General features: G+C 51.6%; 7 protein-coding genes across 7 annotated transcripts; 1 reads left to right on the forward strand and 6 right to left on the reverse strand.

The window, feature by feature from the left end:
• Positions 1–244: 244 nt before the first annotated feature.
• Positions 245–2,576, reverse strand: JCM6883_004300 (TFIIIC subunit 5 family protein; the record flags this gene model as incomplete). Its single annotated transcript, XM_076633016.1, has 7 exons — positions 245–370; positions 441–1,053; positions 1,117–1,317; positions 1,392–1,499; positions 1,569–1,962; positions 2,030–2,113; positions 2,180–2,576. The coding sequence occupies 7 exons, from the start codon at positions 2,574–2,576 to the stop codon at positions 245–247; spliced, it is 1,923 nt and encodes a 640-aa protein (XP_076486930.1).
• Positions 2,577–2,676: 100 nt separating this feature from the next.
• UFE1 (Ufe1p) lies at positions 2,677–3,904 on the forward strand (the record flags this gene model as incomplete). The annotated part of the gene is made up of 2 exons (XM_076633017.1): positions 2,677–3,076; positions 3,132–3,904. 2 exons carry the CDS (start codon positions 2,677–2,679, stop codon positions 3,902–3,904), a joined length of 1,173 nt encoding a protein of 390 aa, XP_076486931.1.
• Positions 3,905–5,502: 1,598 nt separating this feature from the next.
• JCM6883_004302 (uncharacterized protein) lies at positions 5,503–8,499 on the reverse strand (the record flags this gene model as incomplete). Its single annotated transcript, XM_076633018.1, has 10 exons — positions 5,503–5,669; positions 5,771–5,842; positions 5,902–5,998; positions 6,061–6,182; positions 6,451–6,479; positions 6,552–6,745; positions 6,894–7,093; positions 7,182–7,488; positions 7,569–8,069; positions 8,185–8,499. The coding sequence occupies 10 exons, from the start codon at positions 8,497–8,499 to the stop codon at positions 5,503–5,505; spliced, it is 2,004 nt and encodes a 667-aa protein (XP_076486932.1).
• Positions 8,500–8,846: 347 nt separating this feature from the next.
• Positions 8,847–9,775, reverse strand: JCM6883_004303 (DsbA family oxidoreductase; the record flags this gene model as incomplete). Its single annotated transcript, XM_076633019.1, has 4 exons — positions 8,847–9,135; positions 9,211–9,548; positions 9,635–9,649; positions 9,728–9,775. The coding sequence occupies 4 exons, from the start codon at positions 9,773–9,775 to the stop codon at positions 8,847–8,849; spliced, it is 690 nt and encodes a 229-aa protein (XP_076486933.1).
• Positions 9,776–10,134: 359 nt separating this feature from the next.
• On the reverse strand, positions 10,135–12,072 carry JCM6883_004304 (uncharacterized protein; the record flags this gene model as incomplete). Its single annotated transcript, XM_076633020.1, has 4 exons — positions 10,135–11,301; positions 11,368–11,397; positions 11,468–11,890; positions 11,953–12,072. 4 exons carry the CDS (start codon positions 12,070–12,072, stop codon positions 10,135–10,137), a joined length of 1,740 nt encoding a protein of 579 aa, XP_076486934.1.
• An 878-nt stretch (positions 12,073–12,950) lies between these two features.
• On the reverse strand, positions 12,951–16,051 carry JCM6883_004305 (SWI/SNF chromatin-remodeling complex subunit SNF5; the record flags this gene model as incomplete). Its single annotated transcript, XM_076633021.1, has 9 exons — positions 12,951–13,058; positions 13,131–13,277; positions 13,356–13,903; positions 13,970–14,043; positions 14,118–14,768; positions 14,843–14,970; positions 15,038–15,366; positions 15,439–15,554; positions 15,621–16,051. The coding sequence occupies 9 exons, from the start codon at positions 16,049–16,051 to the stop codon at positions 12,951–12,953; spliced, it is 2,532 nt and encodes an 843-aa protein (XP_076486935.1).
• A 542-nt stretch (positions 16,052–16,593) lies between these two features.
• Positions 16,594–18,155, reverse strand: JCM6883_004306 (uncharacterized protein; the record flags this gene model as incomplete). Its single annotated transcript, XM_076633022.1, has 2 exons — positions 16,594–17,457; positions 17,523–18,155. The coding sequence occupies 2 exons, from the start codon at positions 18,153–18,155 to the stop codon at positions 16,594–16,596; spliced, it is 1,497 nt and encodes a 498-aa protein (XP_076486936.1).
• Positions 18,156–18,243: the final 88 nt, after the last annotated feature.

Genomic DNA, 18,243 nt, shown 5'->3' on the forward strand with positions numbered 1-18,243 from the left:
TTCTCCGTTCGTTTCTCCGTCTCTAGATCCTGTCTACCTTCTGTTGTCGCGGAAACGGAAACGCTTGTTGTTGTCGGGTTTCTTTCTCCGTTCTCCTGATTTGGTGTTTTTGTTCTCGGATTTGTTCGTAACGAGATTAGTCTTCTCGGTTCTACCTTGAGCGCGACAGAGAGCTCCTTGAATCATCTCCGAGGTTGAATGTTTGCAAAGTTTCGAAGTTGCAATCAAGACTCGACCCGAACTTTTACTCTTCTTCTTCCTCTTGTTCTCCCTCGTTCGAACCGGTACTCTCTCTTCGACCCATCGCCGAGCTTCCCACGCCGAATCCGGTCGTCGTACTCCTCCTCGTTTTGCGTTGTAACCTCGCGAGCTGAAACGTTCGTCGTCAAAACAATCAGCTCTCGTCAAAGAAATTTGAGTCTAGAGAGTGAACGCCTCACCATATCTTCCTCCGTCTCTGCCATTTCCTTCGGTCTCCTCTTCTTCTTCCTCGGCAACTCCCACGGAGCTCGAGATCTCCTAGGTCCACGCGCTTTCAACGCTTTCGTTCCCTGATCACTCCCTGATCCCTCGCCTCCAGTCCCAACACTATCAGTTCCCGATCCAGTCCCCCCACTCGACTCATCGTCATCATCTTGACCAGATTGTTCCTCCGCCGTCGAAACTGCACTACTCTCTTCATCGCTACTCGCTCGCTCTTTCCCTTTCCTCCTCGTCCTACTCTTCTCCCTCCTCGGCGCCGCCGGCCTCGACCCTCCAGTCGTATCGTCCAATCTCGATCCTTTCCTCATTTCCCATCCCAACAAATCATCGCAATCTTTATCCTCGAGTCTCTTGCCCTCGAGGACTAAACTCATGAATTTCCTCCTCACGACTTGTTTGATCTGATCGAGATAGTCAAAGGAATACCATCCTTCGTTCGCGTCGGATGAACAGGAAGAGAGAACTCCATCTGGAGAATCGATCAGGGCGCGGGAGAGAGGGTCAGAGATGTCGACGAGTTGGAAATTCCCGATCTTCGAGTAGACTTGTACGCCGTCAAAGATGTGAGATCTATTGACGGATCGAAAACGGTAAGTCTTGTCTTCGAAAAGGGGAGAAATGACACGAGCTCACTTTGAGTTCGAACTGGCTCCCCCCTCTTCTTGCTGACTCGCAGCAGCTCCTCCTGCCGGGCCTCCCTCGTTCACGATTTGACCCCCTCTATAAGTCGAACTATGTCTCGCCGCCGCACTCGTCGCTTGACTCGCGCTTTTACTCCCCGGTAAAGCTTTCGATCGAACGTTACTGATGTTCCTCAAAACGAAATGTTGATAACTTCATCCCACTCAACAAGCTTATCATTAGCTTCTGTGCAGGAAGAAGGATAAGAGAGAGAGAGTGGAACGAACAATCGAGCTTGGGGATCTTTGCGAGGATCATAACCGAATCGAACGATTAGGTCTCGGAAGGGTCCGTCGGAGAAGGTGTAGCCGATCATGGGCCACACTGATTTGTTACTAATCACTCGGATGCAGTCGTCAGCTCAAGGTAACGGAGGGGCAAGAGTAGGAGAAGTGAAGGCTGACTTTGTAACGTATTTAACCTGATCCTTGTTCAACTGATTCACCAATGCCAATCTCGTCCACACCGGTCTCTCCTCTAACAACTCTCTCACCTTCTCTTCGAGCTCATTCAACTCGGTCCTCCCGAGTTCTTTGAGGAACGCTGCATCCGGACCTTGAGGAACTCGTTCATCGACGAACAAGATCGATTGGATCGTCTTCACTTTGTAGCGGGTAGAGTTGACGAGTCGTGTGAGACCGGTCGTGGGATCTGTCATGCGGACGGCACCACCGGAAGGTCGGAAATCGAAGTTTTGAGGTAGGGCGTGACGGGAGAAAACGGGGGGAGGGAGAAAGTTGGACGGAGAAGAGAAGTCTTGAGTGGGTTCAGGCATCTTGAAGTTCTTGATCGCTTGAACTGAAATGGAGTCGAGAGTATCAGTTCGGTGAGGGCAAGGCAGGAGAAAGACAGGAAAAGAGCTTACTGTCGAGGTTTCGGATACCATCTGCGAGGTTGATGACCGGATCTGATTTCTCCAGCTTGGGTACGTATTGAAAGTCCGCCATAGCTGTAGCGACAAATCTACCCTCAGTCCCACCGAATGACCACGACTGAACGAGAGAATGAAGCGTACCTCTGAATCTAACCAATTTGCTCTCAACTCCAATCGGTTCAATCCTGTACTCTCCCTCCTCAATAACATTCCCCTCTTGATCCCTCTTCGGTACTTTCCTCCTCCTCTTTGTCACTTTCAACACGATATTGTTCCCTTCCAAACAAGTTGCCGGAATTTTATGGAAATACGGATTCTTGTGTCCCAAATCCAACTCGATCATTCTGGCCTTTGCGATCTTGTCTAATCCGGGAGAGATTGAGCTGAGTGCGACAGAGAGAGAGGTGGTAGAGAGGGAGATGGGGGAAGGGTATTCGATCGAAGTGAATGAGGTGGATTTGAGAGCAGGTGAAAGGGCGTGGGTCGGTGCATCGGAGCTCATATAGCCAGGTGGGATAGGTAGTTCCATCCCTTGCATGCGGGAGAGGGAGAAAGTTGAAGAAAGAGATCAAGATTCACTCTCTCTTCTCTTCTCTTCTCCCATCACCTTCTGCGACCACGCTAGACTCGCAGAGACGATGGTTGGATCAAAAGCAGTGGATCGGACAGAAGAATTCCGTAAACTCGTCTCATCACTTCCCCGCCAAACTCCGACATCATCATCATCCACTTCCTCTCGCTCTTCCACTCCAGACGCGTGGACATTACAAGCACAACAAGTCGCTACGAACCTACGCTCGTTCCAGAACTTTCTCGTTTCGATCCGAAGGGCGTATCTCGATTTAGGTGGAGTTGGTCAATCGGCAGCTGCGGCTAGTTCGAGAGGACAAGCACCGACGGGGGACGGAGGACTGCTCGATCAGTGGCAAGGAGTGAAGTATCTGACGGATAAGGAACGGGACGAGATTGATTTCAGTGTCAAGATTGCGTTGAGGAAATCGGTGGAAAGAGTTAGACAATTGGAACAACTTGAACAAGGTAAGCTCCCTCGCACCCACTCCGTCGAGTACCTCAGACTGACGATTATGATCAGTGAGGATCTCGAATGAGAAACGATCAAAACCTCCTCCATCTTCTGCACCTTCCGGATTCTCAAAATTCTTCAATCTCCCTTCTTCCTCCTCCTCGTCTTCCCAGCTCGATTCCTCCACTCAACTCGCCTCCCATCGGTCCTTCATCACTCTCTACCTGAATCAATTACTACAATCCGTCTCTGATCAACAACGATCTCAACAAGAGTATCGAGTTCAAAGACAATTGGAGAAATCGGCTAGTCTGGGTGGATTCGGAGGAGGAGGTGCGCTCGGAATGAGAGAATTAGGGGAGAAGATGGCCGATGAAGCAACGAGGGATTACAAGAATCATGGGAAGAAGGGGAGTCGAACTTCAGAACAATTTCCTTCGATTTACAAACCAACAAACGATTACGACGAGGAGGAAGAAGAGGAAGACGGATTAGATCAGTTAGGGTACGAGTTGACGGCGGAACAGATCCAACAATTCGAGCAGGAAGAATCTGCCCTCTTGCAATCGACTCGACAGGACCTCGAATCTTTGAAAACTGCCGAATCTTCCCTCCTCGAAATCTCTTCTCTTCAATCCCAACTCGCCGTTCACCTGTCACAACAATCGGAACTAACAGATCAACTGTGGAACGAAGCGATCGAGGTAGGCGGCAGGGTAGAGGATGGGAACAAGCAGTTGAAGAAAGCGAAGGAGAGAGGGAAAGACAGCAGGAAATGGTTGTTGGTGTTTCTGTTTGGGAGTTCGTTTACTTTGTTGTTTTTGGATTATTACTCGACGTAGTGAGAGGGTCGATGGCTGCTCTCGATCTCGGCGATGTTTGAATGAGCTTATGGGGAATCTACATTCTTATTTTTGCAAGATCTCGCAAAGCTCGCTACTCTGTCCACCCTGCACATGATCACTCCCGCTCACAGCCTCAAATCAAGCTGTGCACCCTGCCACGTCGAGCAGAATCCTCGTTGCAACCTCGGTTTTCAGAAACTCGTCGCGATTCCTTCTGAGAATCTGAATCCTCCGTCTCCCTCTCCTTCCAAGAGCTCTAGCTCCGACGGCAAATCTTGACGATCATCGTTAGCATGCACCTCTAAGTGAAAATGCTCAAGTACGAGAAGAGAGTCGTCCGAAGGTTGCGGCAAAAGAGCTGGTTTCGGAGTCGACGAGGAGGAATGAGAGCCCGACGGCGAAGGAATCGATGACGGCCGCAAGGTGAGGACTCCTGGGTGTAGAAGTTCACTCGGAGCTCGAGACGACGGCTGCCTGCGAAACTGTCAGACCAAAGCAACGCAGAATCTCAGCTTTGTCATTTCCTTTCAGGTCAACCTCGTGCGAAGTCTGGACGTACCAAGTTCTCACCCGAAGTCTCCGAATCTTCCATTCTCAACAGCTCATCAAGCGCGGCTGCGAGGTCGAAGCCGTCGTGACTTGACGAACAGCGGTCGCTGGGAGGATCCGAATAAAACTGAAACCCTTTCTGCTGACTCTGATTTGGATCATCCGTCTGCTTCTTCGAGCGGGAGGTTCTCTGACGATGTTTCGGACGTCGGCGATGTCGTGTGCTCGTAGTAGGTAGATGAGAGGAGGTAAGCTGCCTCGAAGTTTGCGGCAGTCGTTCGAACGAAGCTAATGACCTCATGAATTCGCTATCAGGTTGCTATGGACCTGTAGAGAGCTAGGAGCTCACCAGTAGTCTCCCTAGCAGCGACTTCAATTCCCAGACCGTCTACGCTCGTCCAGCTGTCCGGTTCCCCCTTCATCTCCCACGAACCTTCTTGCTTTCCTGCGCTCTCTAACTTGCTCGGTACACACCCGTATCGACTGCTACCCTCTGCAGCTACCTCCATCCCGTCTCTTGCCGGAAGTTAGTGGTCGAGTGCTGCGATATCGATGTTGAGTGAAGCGAGGGTTGTTGAGTTGAAAGGAGGGGAGAGTGGCCTTGTGAGCGAGTCGAGAGCGACGGCAAACGACTGCAGTGAATGGATTGAAAGAGTGGACGTTGAAGAGAGTGAGAGTGGGAGACGTAGGAGGAGAGGAGAGTCAGAAGAACTTTTCAAAACGTCTTTGAGTTGTCACGTGACACGTCGAGTTTCGCAAGGTGTTGTTCCCCGAGTTCCTCTCGTTCCTGGCAGAAGTCGTTTGGAGCAATGCAGGTAGAAAGCGGAAAGAACACTTTGTGCGTGAGAGAGGAAAAGAGAAAACGAGTGACAAGTTTGCCGTCCTCGACGAGAGAGAAGTAGAGAGAGAACGTGAATCTAAAGAACAGAAGAGAATGAGCTAGACAGAGAGAAAGAGAGAGTATGATCAAGATGAGAATGCCGTGTTAGAGAGTATGATTGTCCGTGGATAAACGAGGGAGGGAAAGTATAAGAGATGGTTGTACGTTAATAACTGAGGATGAGGATGAGGATGAGAATGAGACAGAGATGCTGGGGAAGATGGTAGATAAAGTAGAGTAGTGACGAGATGAGAGAGAGGAGGGAAAGGGAAGAATATGCAAAATGTTTGTTTTTGTCGACAGAGTTGATGAACGGAACGACGACGACGACGTCTGATCAACGCTTCACGATAACTATGGGCGACGAATACGACGATGCAGGAGGACATCAGTGACTGTATAGAGGACAGATGAGACGGAAGAAAGAGACTTACCCTCGAATTTTCCAAAGTCTTCCGAAGCCATGGCCCAAATCGCAGACAATCCCTCGGCGATCGACGCGAAGGCTACATGTCGAGCGCTTGGTCAGATATCATTCACTAGCGGAAAAGCGGGGAGGACTCACGTTGAATGACGATCGCGCAGAGCAAATGAATCGGAATCTTCCACCAAGTTTGTCCGTAATCAATCTCTTGGAAGAGTAATCCCCAGAGGTACAGCGTCTACGGCGGAGAGGTGGTAAGTTTCTTCTCGAGCGCTCAGAGGAAACGAGTTAGGAACTCACGAAGAAAGTAATGAAACAGAAGTTGGCGCAAACGGCGATCCAGAGGGGAGTGAGCGAATGGTCGATGAACGCCATCGGCAAGTTGATGATTGTAGCTCCAAGCGTGAGGACACCGATAGGCCCTGAGTGTGTGCGTGGAGCGCTTGGTTTCGAGCAAAGGAGTTTTGCGAGACCCATTCAATCGTGACTCGTGCTCAATGAGCGTCAACTTCTGCTCTCTGATACACAATCAGCCTCATGAGACACGACATCGATGGCGATTGGAATCGTACAACCTAAGTAAGCTTGCATGCAACCGAATAGTAGGGTATCGACAGAAATACAGAGATACAAATGGTTATATTCATTCGAGACACTAATTGCGATGCGATCGCGTGTTGCCCCAGTCACTCGCGTAATGTTGCTCTAATAGTCTCGGGCTGAACGACGAAAGAACGAAAGAAAGATCAGCCTCAGAGCTGATACTCGAAAATGAGGGAATCAGAACGCACAATCTACCTTCCCACCACACCGCGGCACCGATCATCTCGCTCAACTTGCTTGTAAACTCTTTGTCGCTCTGTAGATCGACGACGTCGCGTTGCGTTGTCCGCATCGACCACGGTTCGGTATCGCAGATCCAGTCGACGGAGCCCGGTGCCCAATGGGTCGCAATGAGGTAGCCTCGATCTTTGACCCGTTTCTCCTAGAAGAATGGAAGCGGTAGAGCGTCAGCTGATGTGAGCGTAAGGGCGATCGCAGAACGAGAACAAGTTCGAGCGAGTTTCGAATCTTCTCTGTCGATTTTCTCGACTCAAGTTTCTCGTCTCTGAAGAAGAAACCGAGGTACTCACGGCGAACAGTCCCCCATTCCACCAGCTGATGCTACCACGATGGTCGAGATGTAGCAAGTGATCCGATTGAATAAAGGAGTCGATAGAGTGAGATTTCGAGTCGGGGTGAGTTAACTGTCCGATGATGCCGGCGTATCTTTCGTCCATATGATACGGGATCCCTGCTAGTTCGAAGGCCATCCAGAACGATTCCTTGTCGCCTGGGAGCAAGAGAATCGATTGAAGAGCGAGTCAGTACCTCGCTCGAATGACGAGCGCAAGTGATGGAAAGAAGACGGCGTGACTCACCATAAGTCATCGCATACGTAACGGGTTCCCTCACTGCTCTCGTATTTAGATATCCAACGAATACCAATCCCAAGCTCACTTCTCTCCTTCGTTTATCGAAAACAATCACTCCCGATTCCATTTCTTCCCGACTCGCTTGTTCCGACCACCACCTCGATTTCGCCATCTGTGGGGAAGGAGTGCGATCCTTCATGATCGAATGCCACCATTCGTGGACTTGACCGTCGCCGGGGAAGATTTCTCGATCTCGGAAGAAGAGGGTGCCGGTGCGGTTGTACCCAGGGTCGAGGTACATGTTTGCCGGGTCCTAGAGGAGCAGGAGAGAGTCAGGGTTCCAAAAGTTACAGGAAAAAGGAGAATGAACCAGAAAAAGGCGGGGCGACTCACTTGCATAAAGATGGCATCTGCATCCGCAATGATGACCTCTTGAAACGGACTCGCCAAGATCGCAAATACCTTGATCGCCCATCCTCCTCCGTGAATTCCAACGAGGTCTTCATCGAAGAAATTCAAAATATCGATCGTTTCGACGTCTTCCGAGATAGTTCTCAACGCCGCTCGCTTCTCTGGTACGAGATCGTCTCCTCCGGCATAAACGACGTGAATCGGTAGTTTTGTTCGATGAACGTGTTTGAGTGTCGCGATTAAATGAACGGCGTAGACGAATTGGTCGTTCCCGCATGGAATGATGATGCCTCGAGGAATCGTGTAGCGCGAACGCAGTTGCTCGAATGAGCGGGAGATCTTGCGGGATTTGCGAATGTAGGGGAAGAGGTGAGAGAAGAGAGTCGAATGGTGGTGTTCCAGGGAACGGGTATAGAGAGCTTGTGTCGAGGCGTTCAAATGGGAGTAGGTTGTGTTGAGTTCGGTTCTGAATGCATCGAGTTCCTGACAGAGATAGAGGCAAAGGAGCGGCAAGAAGAGGAGAACGGATGAGAGGAGGTTGCGAAAGAAGAATCAGCTTCGTCCTCCTCATCTCTCGAAGCGAACGTTCCAGACTTACTGACAAGACCATCACCCTATCTGCGAATCCAGCTAGATCCTCTACCGGTGTCCTCTTCTCCATGGCATCCTTCGTCTTGACCAAAACTTTTATCAGCTCTTGATCCACCACTTCAAGCTGTTCCGCCGCCAGAGGATCCACCCGACTGTGTCCTATCAGCCTATGCGAGAACAGCCCATCGAACGAGAGAATCGCGATGACGACGAAGAAGAGGAGGGAGAGCTTTCGGCCGCAACTTGATCTTCGTTTGGACGGTGAGCGAGCAGAGGGCGATAGATGTGGTAGTCTGATCTCTCTCGGGCTACTGCCGTTCATTGAGGGCTTCGAGAGGTCGAGTAGTATGAGAGGCGCGTGAGAAAGAGAGGGGAACTTGTTCAAAGCGCGACTCTCACGCGCTTTAAAGTCGCAGGTACCGGCGGAGAAAGGAATGCTTCTCTCTAAGCTGAAACTACAGTACTCACTGCTCGCTGCGTGACGTTAGTGTGAGTATTCGCATAAATGTTGCAGAAGTTCCCAGTTTTCCTTTTTTTTCTCACTTTCTCCTGAAGTCCGGCAAGACGAGGAGCTTGTAAGCTCGAGAGTATGCTTTTGATTTCGATGCGATATCCTACAGTATTCCGCCACGGCGTCCTAGCTATCCTCCTCCCTTCCCGTCAACCAATCTAAGCCTGCAATTCTCCTTTCGCAATCTTCCTAAAGACCTCGAGGAACGTATCTTCCTCCTGAGCGCCCGAGATCGCAAGTTTGTCGTTGATGATCGTGAACGGTACTCCCGAGATCCCCCTCAACTGAGCTTTCCTGATTCCAGCTTCGACTTCTTTCGACAATTCATCCGATTTGAGGAATTCGAGCGCTTCCGCTTTCGACATGATTCCGGCGGTTTCGGCGTCGCGGGAAAGGATCTCGTGCGATGCGGGGTCTTCCTCTTCTTCGAAATACGATTTGAAGAGCCTGCAGCGCATTCGAGAGAGTCGTTTTTCGTCAGTTTTGCTTTTTGTCAACTCGATAGAACGAAGAACGACTCACCTTGCGACGAGCGCTTTCTGACCCTCTTCACCCTTCTCCAGATACGCTTTCTCAATCAACCTATGACTGTCCGTTGTCTGGCTCACAACTCCTCCATACGAGAACTCGATCGGCGGATTACAGCCTCTTCCACGCTCCTTCATCGCTTCCTCCATCGCGGCTACCTTCTCCTTACCTCCAAATCGACGGATGTAGCGTTCGCGCTTGTTCTCACCGGGAGAAGGAGGGAGAGTTGGGTCGAGGAGGAAGGGGGCGAAACGGAGAGAGAAATCGAGAGGCAGTTGTTCGGCTTTGGCCCGGGAGATCGCAGAGGTGACACGGTTGAAACCGATGTAGCACTAAGGGAGGGGGAAGGATGAAGTCAGCTCGAGAGAGATGAGAGTGGGAAACGAGGGAATTCGAACATGAGGGGCTCAGGACTCACAAAGGGACAGATGGACTACAGCATAGTGGCGAAGACAGATAGTGGGTCAGCAGCGGATCACCTGCTGCGAGGAAGAGGGAGAAAGAAACTCACATCCGACGTAATCTCGACAGCGACTGGTTTGTTTGCGACGGTAGACATGTTGCGTTGTAGTGATCCGATGAGTGCTGTACGTAGAGATCGAGATAGCATGCACCGAGAGGTGGAAGTGAGAGGGAGAAGGGAGAGAGAAGAGACCCCGGTCGGATACCGGACGGTCCGAGAACTTGATGACAAAGTCCGAACTTTTCAGGCGATGCACACGAGCTTGGACACTCGGCGTTAAGAGTAGACAATAGCTTTCGTTTACAGCGTCGAATCGGGTCGTGAAAGAGGGGAAGAGAGCAGAGAGAAACCAAAACTTGAGCTACAAATTTGAGGGGAACAGTCGCAAGAGAAAGAGAACGATAAAGACAAACAACAAGGTGAATGGGTGTGTATGACTAGACGAAAGGAAATGATCAATAAGGTTGGTACATTGAATAGGGTCGCGATTGATGCACATTCGCAACGAAGCGGTGGTGCTCGTTCAAAACTCCCAGACCAGTCAGTCCCCCTTCGTGACTTGGGAATTGACGATGATCAGCTCGATACAGAGTCGGAACGGCATCGCTCGAGTGTCGAGTCGTGAGAAGAGGTCGTCGAGGGGTCGGAAGTCGAGGAGAAGGAGCTTGAGCCTGGAAGAAAGGGGAATTCTGTGAGGATGAAACGACGGGAGAGGCTGCGGTCGAAGGGCAGGAAAGCGAAGGAGTCGAAGAGGGTGTACAGGACGGGGTACCGAGGTCGACGACGGGATTGAGAAGATCCTGAATCGAACGAAGTCGAAGTTGAGAACGCGCTCCGATTCGTCCTCCTCCTCCGGCGACGAGCTCCGACGTGCTCAGCGATCTCCTTCGCGCACCTGGAAACGTTGCCGAGCCTGTTCCTGTAGAAGAATTGGCCCAGTTCGAGCGCATTGGAGCGAGTCGAATGTATTCGACCTCTTCTGGCGGAGGAGGCGAAGGCATCTCGAGGGTATGGAAGAATGGTTCGCGCCTGGACATCTCGAGAGGTGGAGAATTGAGTGCTAATTGACGGAAAGCTGTCGCAGGCGATCGAACCAGTGCGAGGTGCGAAGGATCCTCCGACTTTCGATCTTGACAGTCGAGAGGGAAACTGTGTCCGTGCGAACTAGAAGAGTCGGTTCCTGGGGTGGTTGCCGTGTACGAAGAAGGAGGCGTGAGAGAGTTTGCAAAGTAGGAAGAAGCGTCGGAAGCTGTCGAGGAGACTTCGGGGGAAGGGAGAGGCGACGAAGAACGAGGGAGGAGGATTCGTTGATCCCCAAACGTCTTGCGGTACCTCGGAACTGATTCAGCTCGTGGACGGCCGGACTGAGGTTGTGCTTGCGATGTCTGGTGGAGAGATGGAGGTGGTCGCGACGGTTGAGAATTCGAGAATCGCCATTGATGCTGCGCTGAAGCGAGATCTGAGGGAGCGGGACGGCTGGTAATCGAAGTCGGTGTAGGACGGCGTGGTGACGGAGCTCTTTCTTTCGAAGGTGGACGCGAGCGAGCCGACGCAGAGTCGCCTTTTTCGTTTGCGTTTGTCTTTTCTCGGTTCACTTTTGCTCGTCGATTCTGGAACCATACCTGGAGAGGTGACACTGTAAGCCTGATATATCTAGTGGCGAACGAGGACAGCGATAGACGACTCACTTGTACCTCGCGGTTCGACATCGAAATTTCCTAGTGCACGCGAATGAACGATTTCTGCTCGGTCACCACGCACACTTACGAGACGAAAGGAAAGACTCACTGCTCCAACACTATCTCTCACATCACATGACGGATTATCCGTCGTTTCGAACAACTTGAGCAACTTTGACAGTTGAAGCTGAGAAACCTTTTCCCTCTTCGGTCTGCAGTAGCCCGATCCTCCTGAGGTTGTCTGCGTTGGGTTATTCAGGTCACCACCGGGTTGGAATGTTGACTCGATGAACTGTATCGGCTTTGAAGAGGACGAGGGCGTAGCGATCGACGGAGGAGGAAGGGTCGAAGGAGGTGGATTCTGAGGCGGAAGAGGAGGAGGGTGGGAACCTTGAGATGACTTGTAGGGATGGAAAGCGGTGTCAGGACGTAGATGTCGACCTTTCGCTCCTTTGTAAACAGGAACCTCGAGATGACGGTCGACCAGCGACGAGTCGTGAAGTGAGGAAATTTTCGAATCGAAAGTGTTATTCTGCGTCGTACCACGGAGCGCGTCAGTAAGTATACGCCGGAGCATCGAACAAGCAGACCTACGTAGAAGTGATGCGAATCGTTGTTGCTATCCTCTGAGGTTGAAGCCCGAGTTGCTGAACGCTGAAGTCGTTGGTCGTCGTTCCAGACTCGAGTGTTGTGCTGTCGGCTTTCGTGCGACATCGTGCGGCGTCCTCCGATATCGAATGAAGGGGGGAGGAAGAAGGAGAGCGGGGCGAGCCCGGAGACTGATCAAAGCGTGCTTGTAGAAAGTTGACTTTCGCTCGATGATATCGTCGTCCGAAATCGATTCGTGGGAGACTTGTTGATCACAGAGTTCGAGACTTGAGAGCAAGATAGAGCGAAGGGAGACAGTGTTGGAAGGAACGCGATCACGAAAATTATGTCGGCGACTTACAGAAGTGATCGGTCTTCGCTCGTCTGTACCTGATCTTCGGCCATGCTGATCCTTAAAAGTCCTTCTTCCTTCCTGCCCGCTAGCGAAACTTCAAGGTTGTCTCATGCTACTTTCGACTCGTCGAGACCGTTCTGGTACCGTTCTGTATTTCGATCTGTCCATTGTTGACGAACGATCAGCTATCGTAGGTAATGTAGATTGGATCGAACGAAATTCGGGATCGGAGGAAGCCATTGAGTTCGAGCCCTAGAGGCGCGCTGCCCTCTTCCGAACTTTTTCGGGATTTCCCCTTAAAGCGAATGTGAATTCCGGCGTTGATCGGAAGCAGGAGGAGAAGACTCAGGAGCAGTCCCAAGACCGAGGTACAGAGCCTCTCCTCAGTCCTCTGCTTGCTCACAGTTTTTTTAGCTCGTGTCAAGCAGCCTGTGTCAAGCGCAAAAGGATTCTCAATGCTTACCTTTGATTCTCAATGCCGGTCCAAAGTCGAAGAAGGCACAGTAGATATCGATTCGCTCAGAAAGGTCAGAAAAGACGGCGAATTCGGAAGATGATCAAATTCGTGGAGGAAAGAGAGACAGCGAAACAGAAATGCGAGTCCATACGACCGCCGAAGTTGCACCAGTTTGCGTAGAGACTACTGAGGTTACTGTTGAGCTGCGGCGAGTCGGTTCTCGACGTTCGTTCGGTGATTTCGATTCTTGAAATGAACGAAAAAGCCTTCGAAACTCTCGCCGGGTCCCAAGTTGTAGAGCTACACTCGCGGTAGAGGCAGATCAGCTCGCAAGATCTAATCGACTCAGAAAGAGAACAGAGCGGAACTCACCTTTCCGGGGCAATCGAGACAACGGATCCTCCACTCGTAGGTTGTTGTTGGTCCTGGCTTTGGCTTTGGTATAAGTTCGAATCGATCATCAACTTGTCTCGCTCGTAGATCGTTGGCGGCAGCGATCATCCATGGAAGTGGCTCGGGCTGCAAAACGGAAACATAATGAAGACGAGTCAGACGAATTCTTTCAGTTGATCGAAAGCAGCGATCTCGAAAACTCACTCGAGTCGTGATGGAAGCAGAATCGGGTACTCGAGGTAGAGCTGGCGCTGCAGGCCGAGGAGGAACCGATTGAGTTTGAACAGGATTCGACCGAGTTTGGGGAGGAGGAGGGGCAACGACCGTTGTTTCCGCAGCTTGTTCTTCGTCGGAGGAGGAGTCGGAAGAAGCCGAACCAGAATCAGAGTCGTCGGCGACGAATGGCGTATCGGGGGAACCGTATTGATTCGGTCGTCGTTTCTTGCGAGTCGGGGCTCGAACTTGTTCCGATTCGTCGGAATCTCCCGCTTCCTCATCGTCGTCGTCGTCTCCTTCGTCGTTGTCGTCTCCGTTTGTTTTGACTGCTGGAATCTGGAGAGTAGACGACTCGGCGGCTCGTGAAGGACCGTTTTGTTGTTTCCGAGGTCGACCTCTGACGACGCCTTCTTTCGTGGTAGAAGCAGCTGGTCGCCCCCTTGGATTCGTTTCTTTCGCTTTCGCAGCGGCGTGAAAGTTCGGGTCTGTCGTGTACTCGCAGATTCGTTGTTTTCGGAATCGATTGTAGTGTTTACCTGATGATACGTAATCAACAATGTCAGCTTAAGACTCTTGACACACTGGCAGATGTTGAGACGTACCGCAAGCCCCGCAGAGGTTCTGCACTCCAGTAGGACCTTTTCGACGACCAACCGCAACAGATTCCGGTACACCACTGTCGAGTGAGAGGGGATGAGGGACGAGGAATCAGTGGACGAGCACGACAGGAGGAAGGGAGAACACGCTCACCAGTTTGCGCAATGCCAAACTCCATTGATCATGTGGGGATGCAAACCGAAATCTTCAGGTCGACCAGTTTCAGTCCGTTCTACTCCAGCGAGTCGAGCTCGTTTCGCGATCGCGTTCGCCAGCGCAGCACCTCGAAGAACCGGTGCTGGACCTGCGGGGGCGTCTCGTTCTTTCACGAGGAGTCGAAGCGGCGCAGAATCTGAAGTTTCGAGTCCTGGAGGTTTCGGCGGTAACGATTTCGAAACGACGAGAGGATAAGGATGAGATAGTTCAGGCATTGGGTAGACGACGTCGCCTCCGTTCAATTGTGTTTGCATGAGGCCGGGAAGAGGTCGAGGTACGAGTGTTCGATGAGTTTTCACTGCTTCTCGATCGGGTAGGGTAACTCCTCGTCCTTTCGTTTGTCGACGTTTGCGTCGTACTTCTCGTTCTCGTTCCTTCTCGTTGCGGTCGACGTCTTCGTTAGAGAGTTGGATTAGCGCGGGAGAGTACAAATCGGCGGTTTCCCAGCGGAAAGGATCATGGACGGTCGGGAGGAATTCTCGTCGAAGTTCGTCGTCCGTCACTGTTCCAGTCGAAGCGTAGTTGAGTAGCGAAAGCGATTTGACGTAAGTGTCGACTTGTTCTCGAATCGAGTGAGCGATCGCAGTTCTGTTTCACCGATCGGAAGTCAATTCAGCAAGGCTCGACTCGTGTGAGACTATCGGGAGTGAGGAAAGACTCACGTGAATTCTCCAGTCAAGCCTAGCTCGGCTGTGAAGTTTTCCGCGAATTCTTCCGGCGAATTTCGAGGATTGTTGATATCCCATTCGACTCGATCGACGAGTTGAGTTGCGTCGAGAGTGATGTCGAGCTACTCAGAAAGCAAACGAACGAGTCAGTATGACTCTAGGATCTCACGAGGGCGAGGACTTTCGCACCTTGATTGTTATCCGTAGTTCATCTCCCGCCGCGTCCTCGTTCGGTACATTCGTTTCCTCCACGATCACATCTCCCTCCGCGTCTAAACCGCTCATGACCGGTTGTCTCCTCCGTTCATAAGCCCTCTCTTCAAACCATTTCCTACTCTCCTCGAGATCCCTCAGCGTCGTTCCATCCCCACTCGTTAGCGCCTCAGGTTGATCGCTGGCTTCAGCGCCTTCGATCGCCTTCTTGATCGTCGTGATGATTTCTTTCAGGAATGGTCGTTCGGGTAACCGTAGATCGGCGCAGAGGTGGGAAGCGAAACTTTCGGGAGTAATGTCGGTTTCTGAAAAGGTGAGAAACGATTCGCGCTCAGCTTGTCCCGGTTCAGGACTTGCTGATCAGCAGAACGACTCACCGAGTAAGTTCCAGGTGAAGGTGTCTCGTAACTTCCAGGCTTCGTGCTCGATGTCTAGACGAATCGGAATCAGAATTTCTGATCTCGAAGCGGCAGACCGTAGTTGTCGTTTCGAGCTATCCCGCGACGAGACCTGATCAGCACGACTGAACACGAGAATAGCTAAGAACCATGAGACTCACAGTTTGATAGGTTTCCGTAGAGGACCTCTCGTTTTCGCACTCAATTCCCTCTCCTTGTCATCATCCCATCTAATCCTGAACTGACTCTGCGGCGGTCCTCCCGTCGTCGTCGTATTAACTGGTCCTAACCAATCCTGACCGTTCGTCATTTCCTCCGCCAACGCGATCACCTCTGCTCGTTTCCTCTGTCTCGCTTCAGATAATTTCGTTTCGAATTCGAGGTCTCGATCGATCCAATTCTTGACGCGAACTTGATCGGATGAGGAGATGGAAGGGAAGGGATCGCCGGGCTCGGTTGGAGTTACGCGGGCGAAGGAAGAGAGAACTGGGACTTTGTGAGGAGGGGCATCGTCCCTACGTGCGAGGAGGATCGACGAGGGACCGGGTGAGGCAAAGGATGTAGGAGGGAGAAGTCTAGCGGCTTGTTGCATCGTGGTCCAGTCGGTAGGGCGACCGCGGGAGGCGAGAGGAAGGGAGGAAGATGAGTGGGGTAAGGGAAGGGGAAGTGATGTTGAGGCTAGCTAGCCAAGCGCCGGAGGTATACTCTAGAATGTCTATCAGTCCAGGCGAGTCGAACCGCGATAACTGTGCGAGAGCAGCGAGTTGATGTTGTTTCTTGATCAAGGTCGTCTGTCGCGTTTGAGAGCGGATGAGTTCGTGCGACGCCTCGAGGTGAGCTTGACTACGAATCCTGAGCTCTCTGTATGATGTTGGTCGAGGTCGATGAGAGTCGTGCTGATAGAGGGAGATCGAGGAGCTTCGCGCGGAAATCGAACTTTCAAGTCTCTCGCAATGCTTTCTGCTCGTGGTTCTGAGCTGACAACTCGCCTACAACGGTCATCAAGCCAGTGACGTTCAATGCGAACGAACGGGAGCGCGGAAACGCCTCTCGTTTGCAGATGTCATTCTCGCGCGAAAACAGAAATTCTCGAACTCGTATTCAAATCAGCAGATAAAGCACTAAGGATACCATCTACTTTGACTTGTTCTCTAGTTCAGGAGGTGGCGAAGGTAGATGGGTGGATGAGCCTGTCGAGCCAGCGACTTCTGAGTGTCCATCTGTGTTGTTCGTTTCATCTTTTACCTCCTCGATCTCGAAAGTCCTCAGGCGCGGAGAGGTCGGCGGTGATGGTACGGATTCGAAGGGCTCGAGTACTGTCGACGTTTGAACCTCCTCCTCCTCCTCCTCCTCCTGCTCGAAAGGGTCCGACTTTTCCCCATTCTCAATTTTCGCCTCTTTCTCGATCTCCTTCTTTCCTTCCGACCCTGTCTCCACCCGGTCCCTCCCATTCTTCACCGCCGCTTCCCAAATCCTCGCAGTGTTCGGATGACTCTTCAGTTGTAGGTCCTCGAAAGTCGACTTCATCTGCACTTTCACTCCCTCAACGACCTTTCTCCTACTCCCTTCCATCTCCTTCTTCACCTCCAACTCCGTTCTCTGCTCCTTCGCGGTTTCCTCCTCATCGAGTAATACAAGTGGCCTCAATTCGAGATGTTGCAAACCCGTCGCTTCGATCTCCGCTGCCTTCGTCAGATGAGCCAATCTCGATAACAATGGTTTCAACTCCTCCGCGTCTCGTAGCGCAAGCTCCAGAGATTGTTCCCTGCTTTGTTCGGGATCGACGAGAGGTGAGACAGAAGGGAGAGGAACGGGGAAGAGGAGAGGGGTGAGTTGGGATATTGCCATCGAGAGGGAAATGAATAGTTGACGGAGGAGGGCGATGTGCTCGTAGGTGAGTCGGTTCGGGAAGAGGAAAGAGAACGTTGGAGAGGGAGAGGGTCGGAGGAGGAAATGGAATTCGAGAGAAGCGGAGAGAACAAGGAGGAGGTATCTCCACTGTGAACCAAGGAAAGCAAGGTCAACACAACGGGCACGTTGAGCTGGCTGAGACCGGAGCTCACAAAGTTATTCCTCCGTTCATCTTTCCGAAAGAAACTGATCCCGGCGATAGAAAGGAACGCGAATACCCAAAACGCTCCGGCGTTCGTCGCACCCTTGACGAGGAATTCCCGATTCGATACGAGTTTACCCCATTCGTTGATCGTCGGCCCGAACCTCTCGTACGCCCAACGCTTGTTCTCATTCTCGAGAATTTCGACTCCTTTTCTCAGCTCAACGAATCTTTGTTCTCCTCCCTTTCCGACCTTGTCGGGATGGTAGATCCGCGCGAGACGTCTCCATTGCGATTTGACGGCGGAGGAACCTTCGGAGTCGACGACTTGACGAGAGAGTCCGAGGAGGGAGTAGTAATTTTGGTTGACTCCAGAACTTTGAGACCAATAAACGGTCAGAATCGAATATGCGAGGTAGGATAGGACGAGGGTGATTCGAGCTCGACGGAAATGTCGTTGTGCGGCGGAGTTTGCCGAAGCGACTTGAGGAGGAGAGGCGTTCGGAGGTAGAGTCGGTCGAGAGGAAGGAGAGATTCGATAAAACGAAGAGAGGAGGAGGTTCGTGAAGAGAGATGGAAGGAAAGTCCAACATAGAATCGAAGTAAGGTGAGCCGTGATCCCGTTATCCTGCCGAGAGCTCATCCTCCGAACCTGTTTCGCATTCGAGGAAACGAGAGAAAGAAAGAGGTCAGTTCTGACCTCGAAAACACGATGATCTCGGATGATTGAT

This window comes from Sporobolomyces salmoneus (assembly GCF_050403485.1).
Source record: "Sporobolomyces salmoneus JCM6883 DNA, S_salmoneus_JCM6883_v1_ctg33, whole genome shotgun sequence".
NCBI lineage: Eukaryota > Fungi > Basidiomycota > Microbotryomycetes > Sporidiobolales > Sporidiobolaceae > Sporobolomyces > Sporobolomyces salmoneus.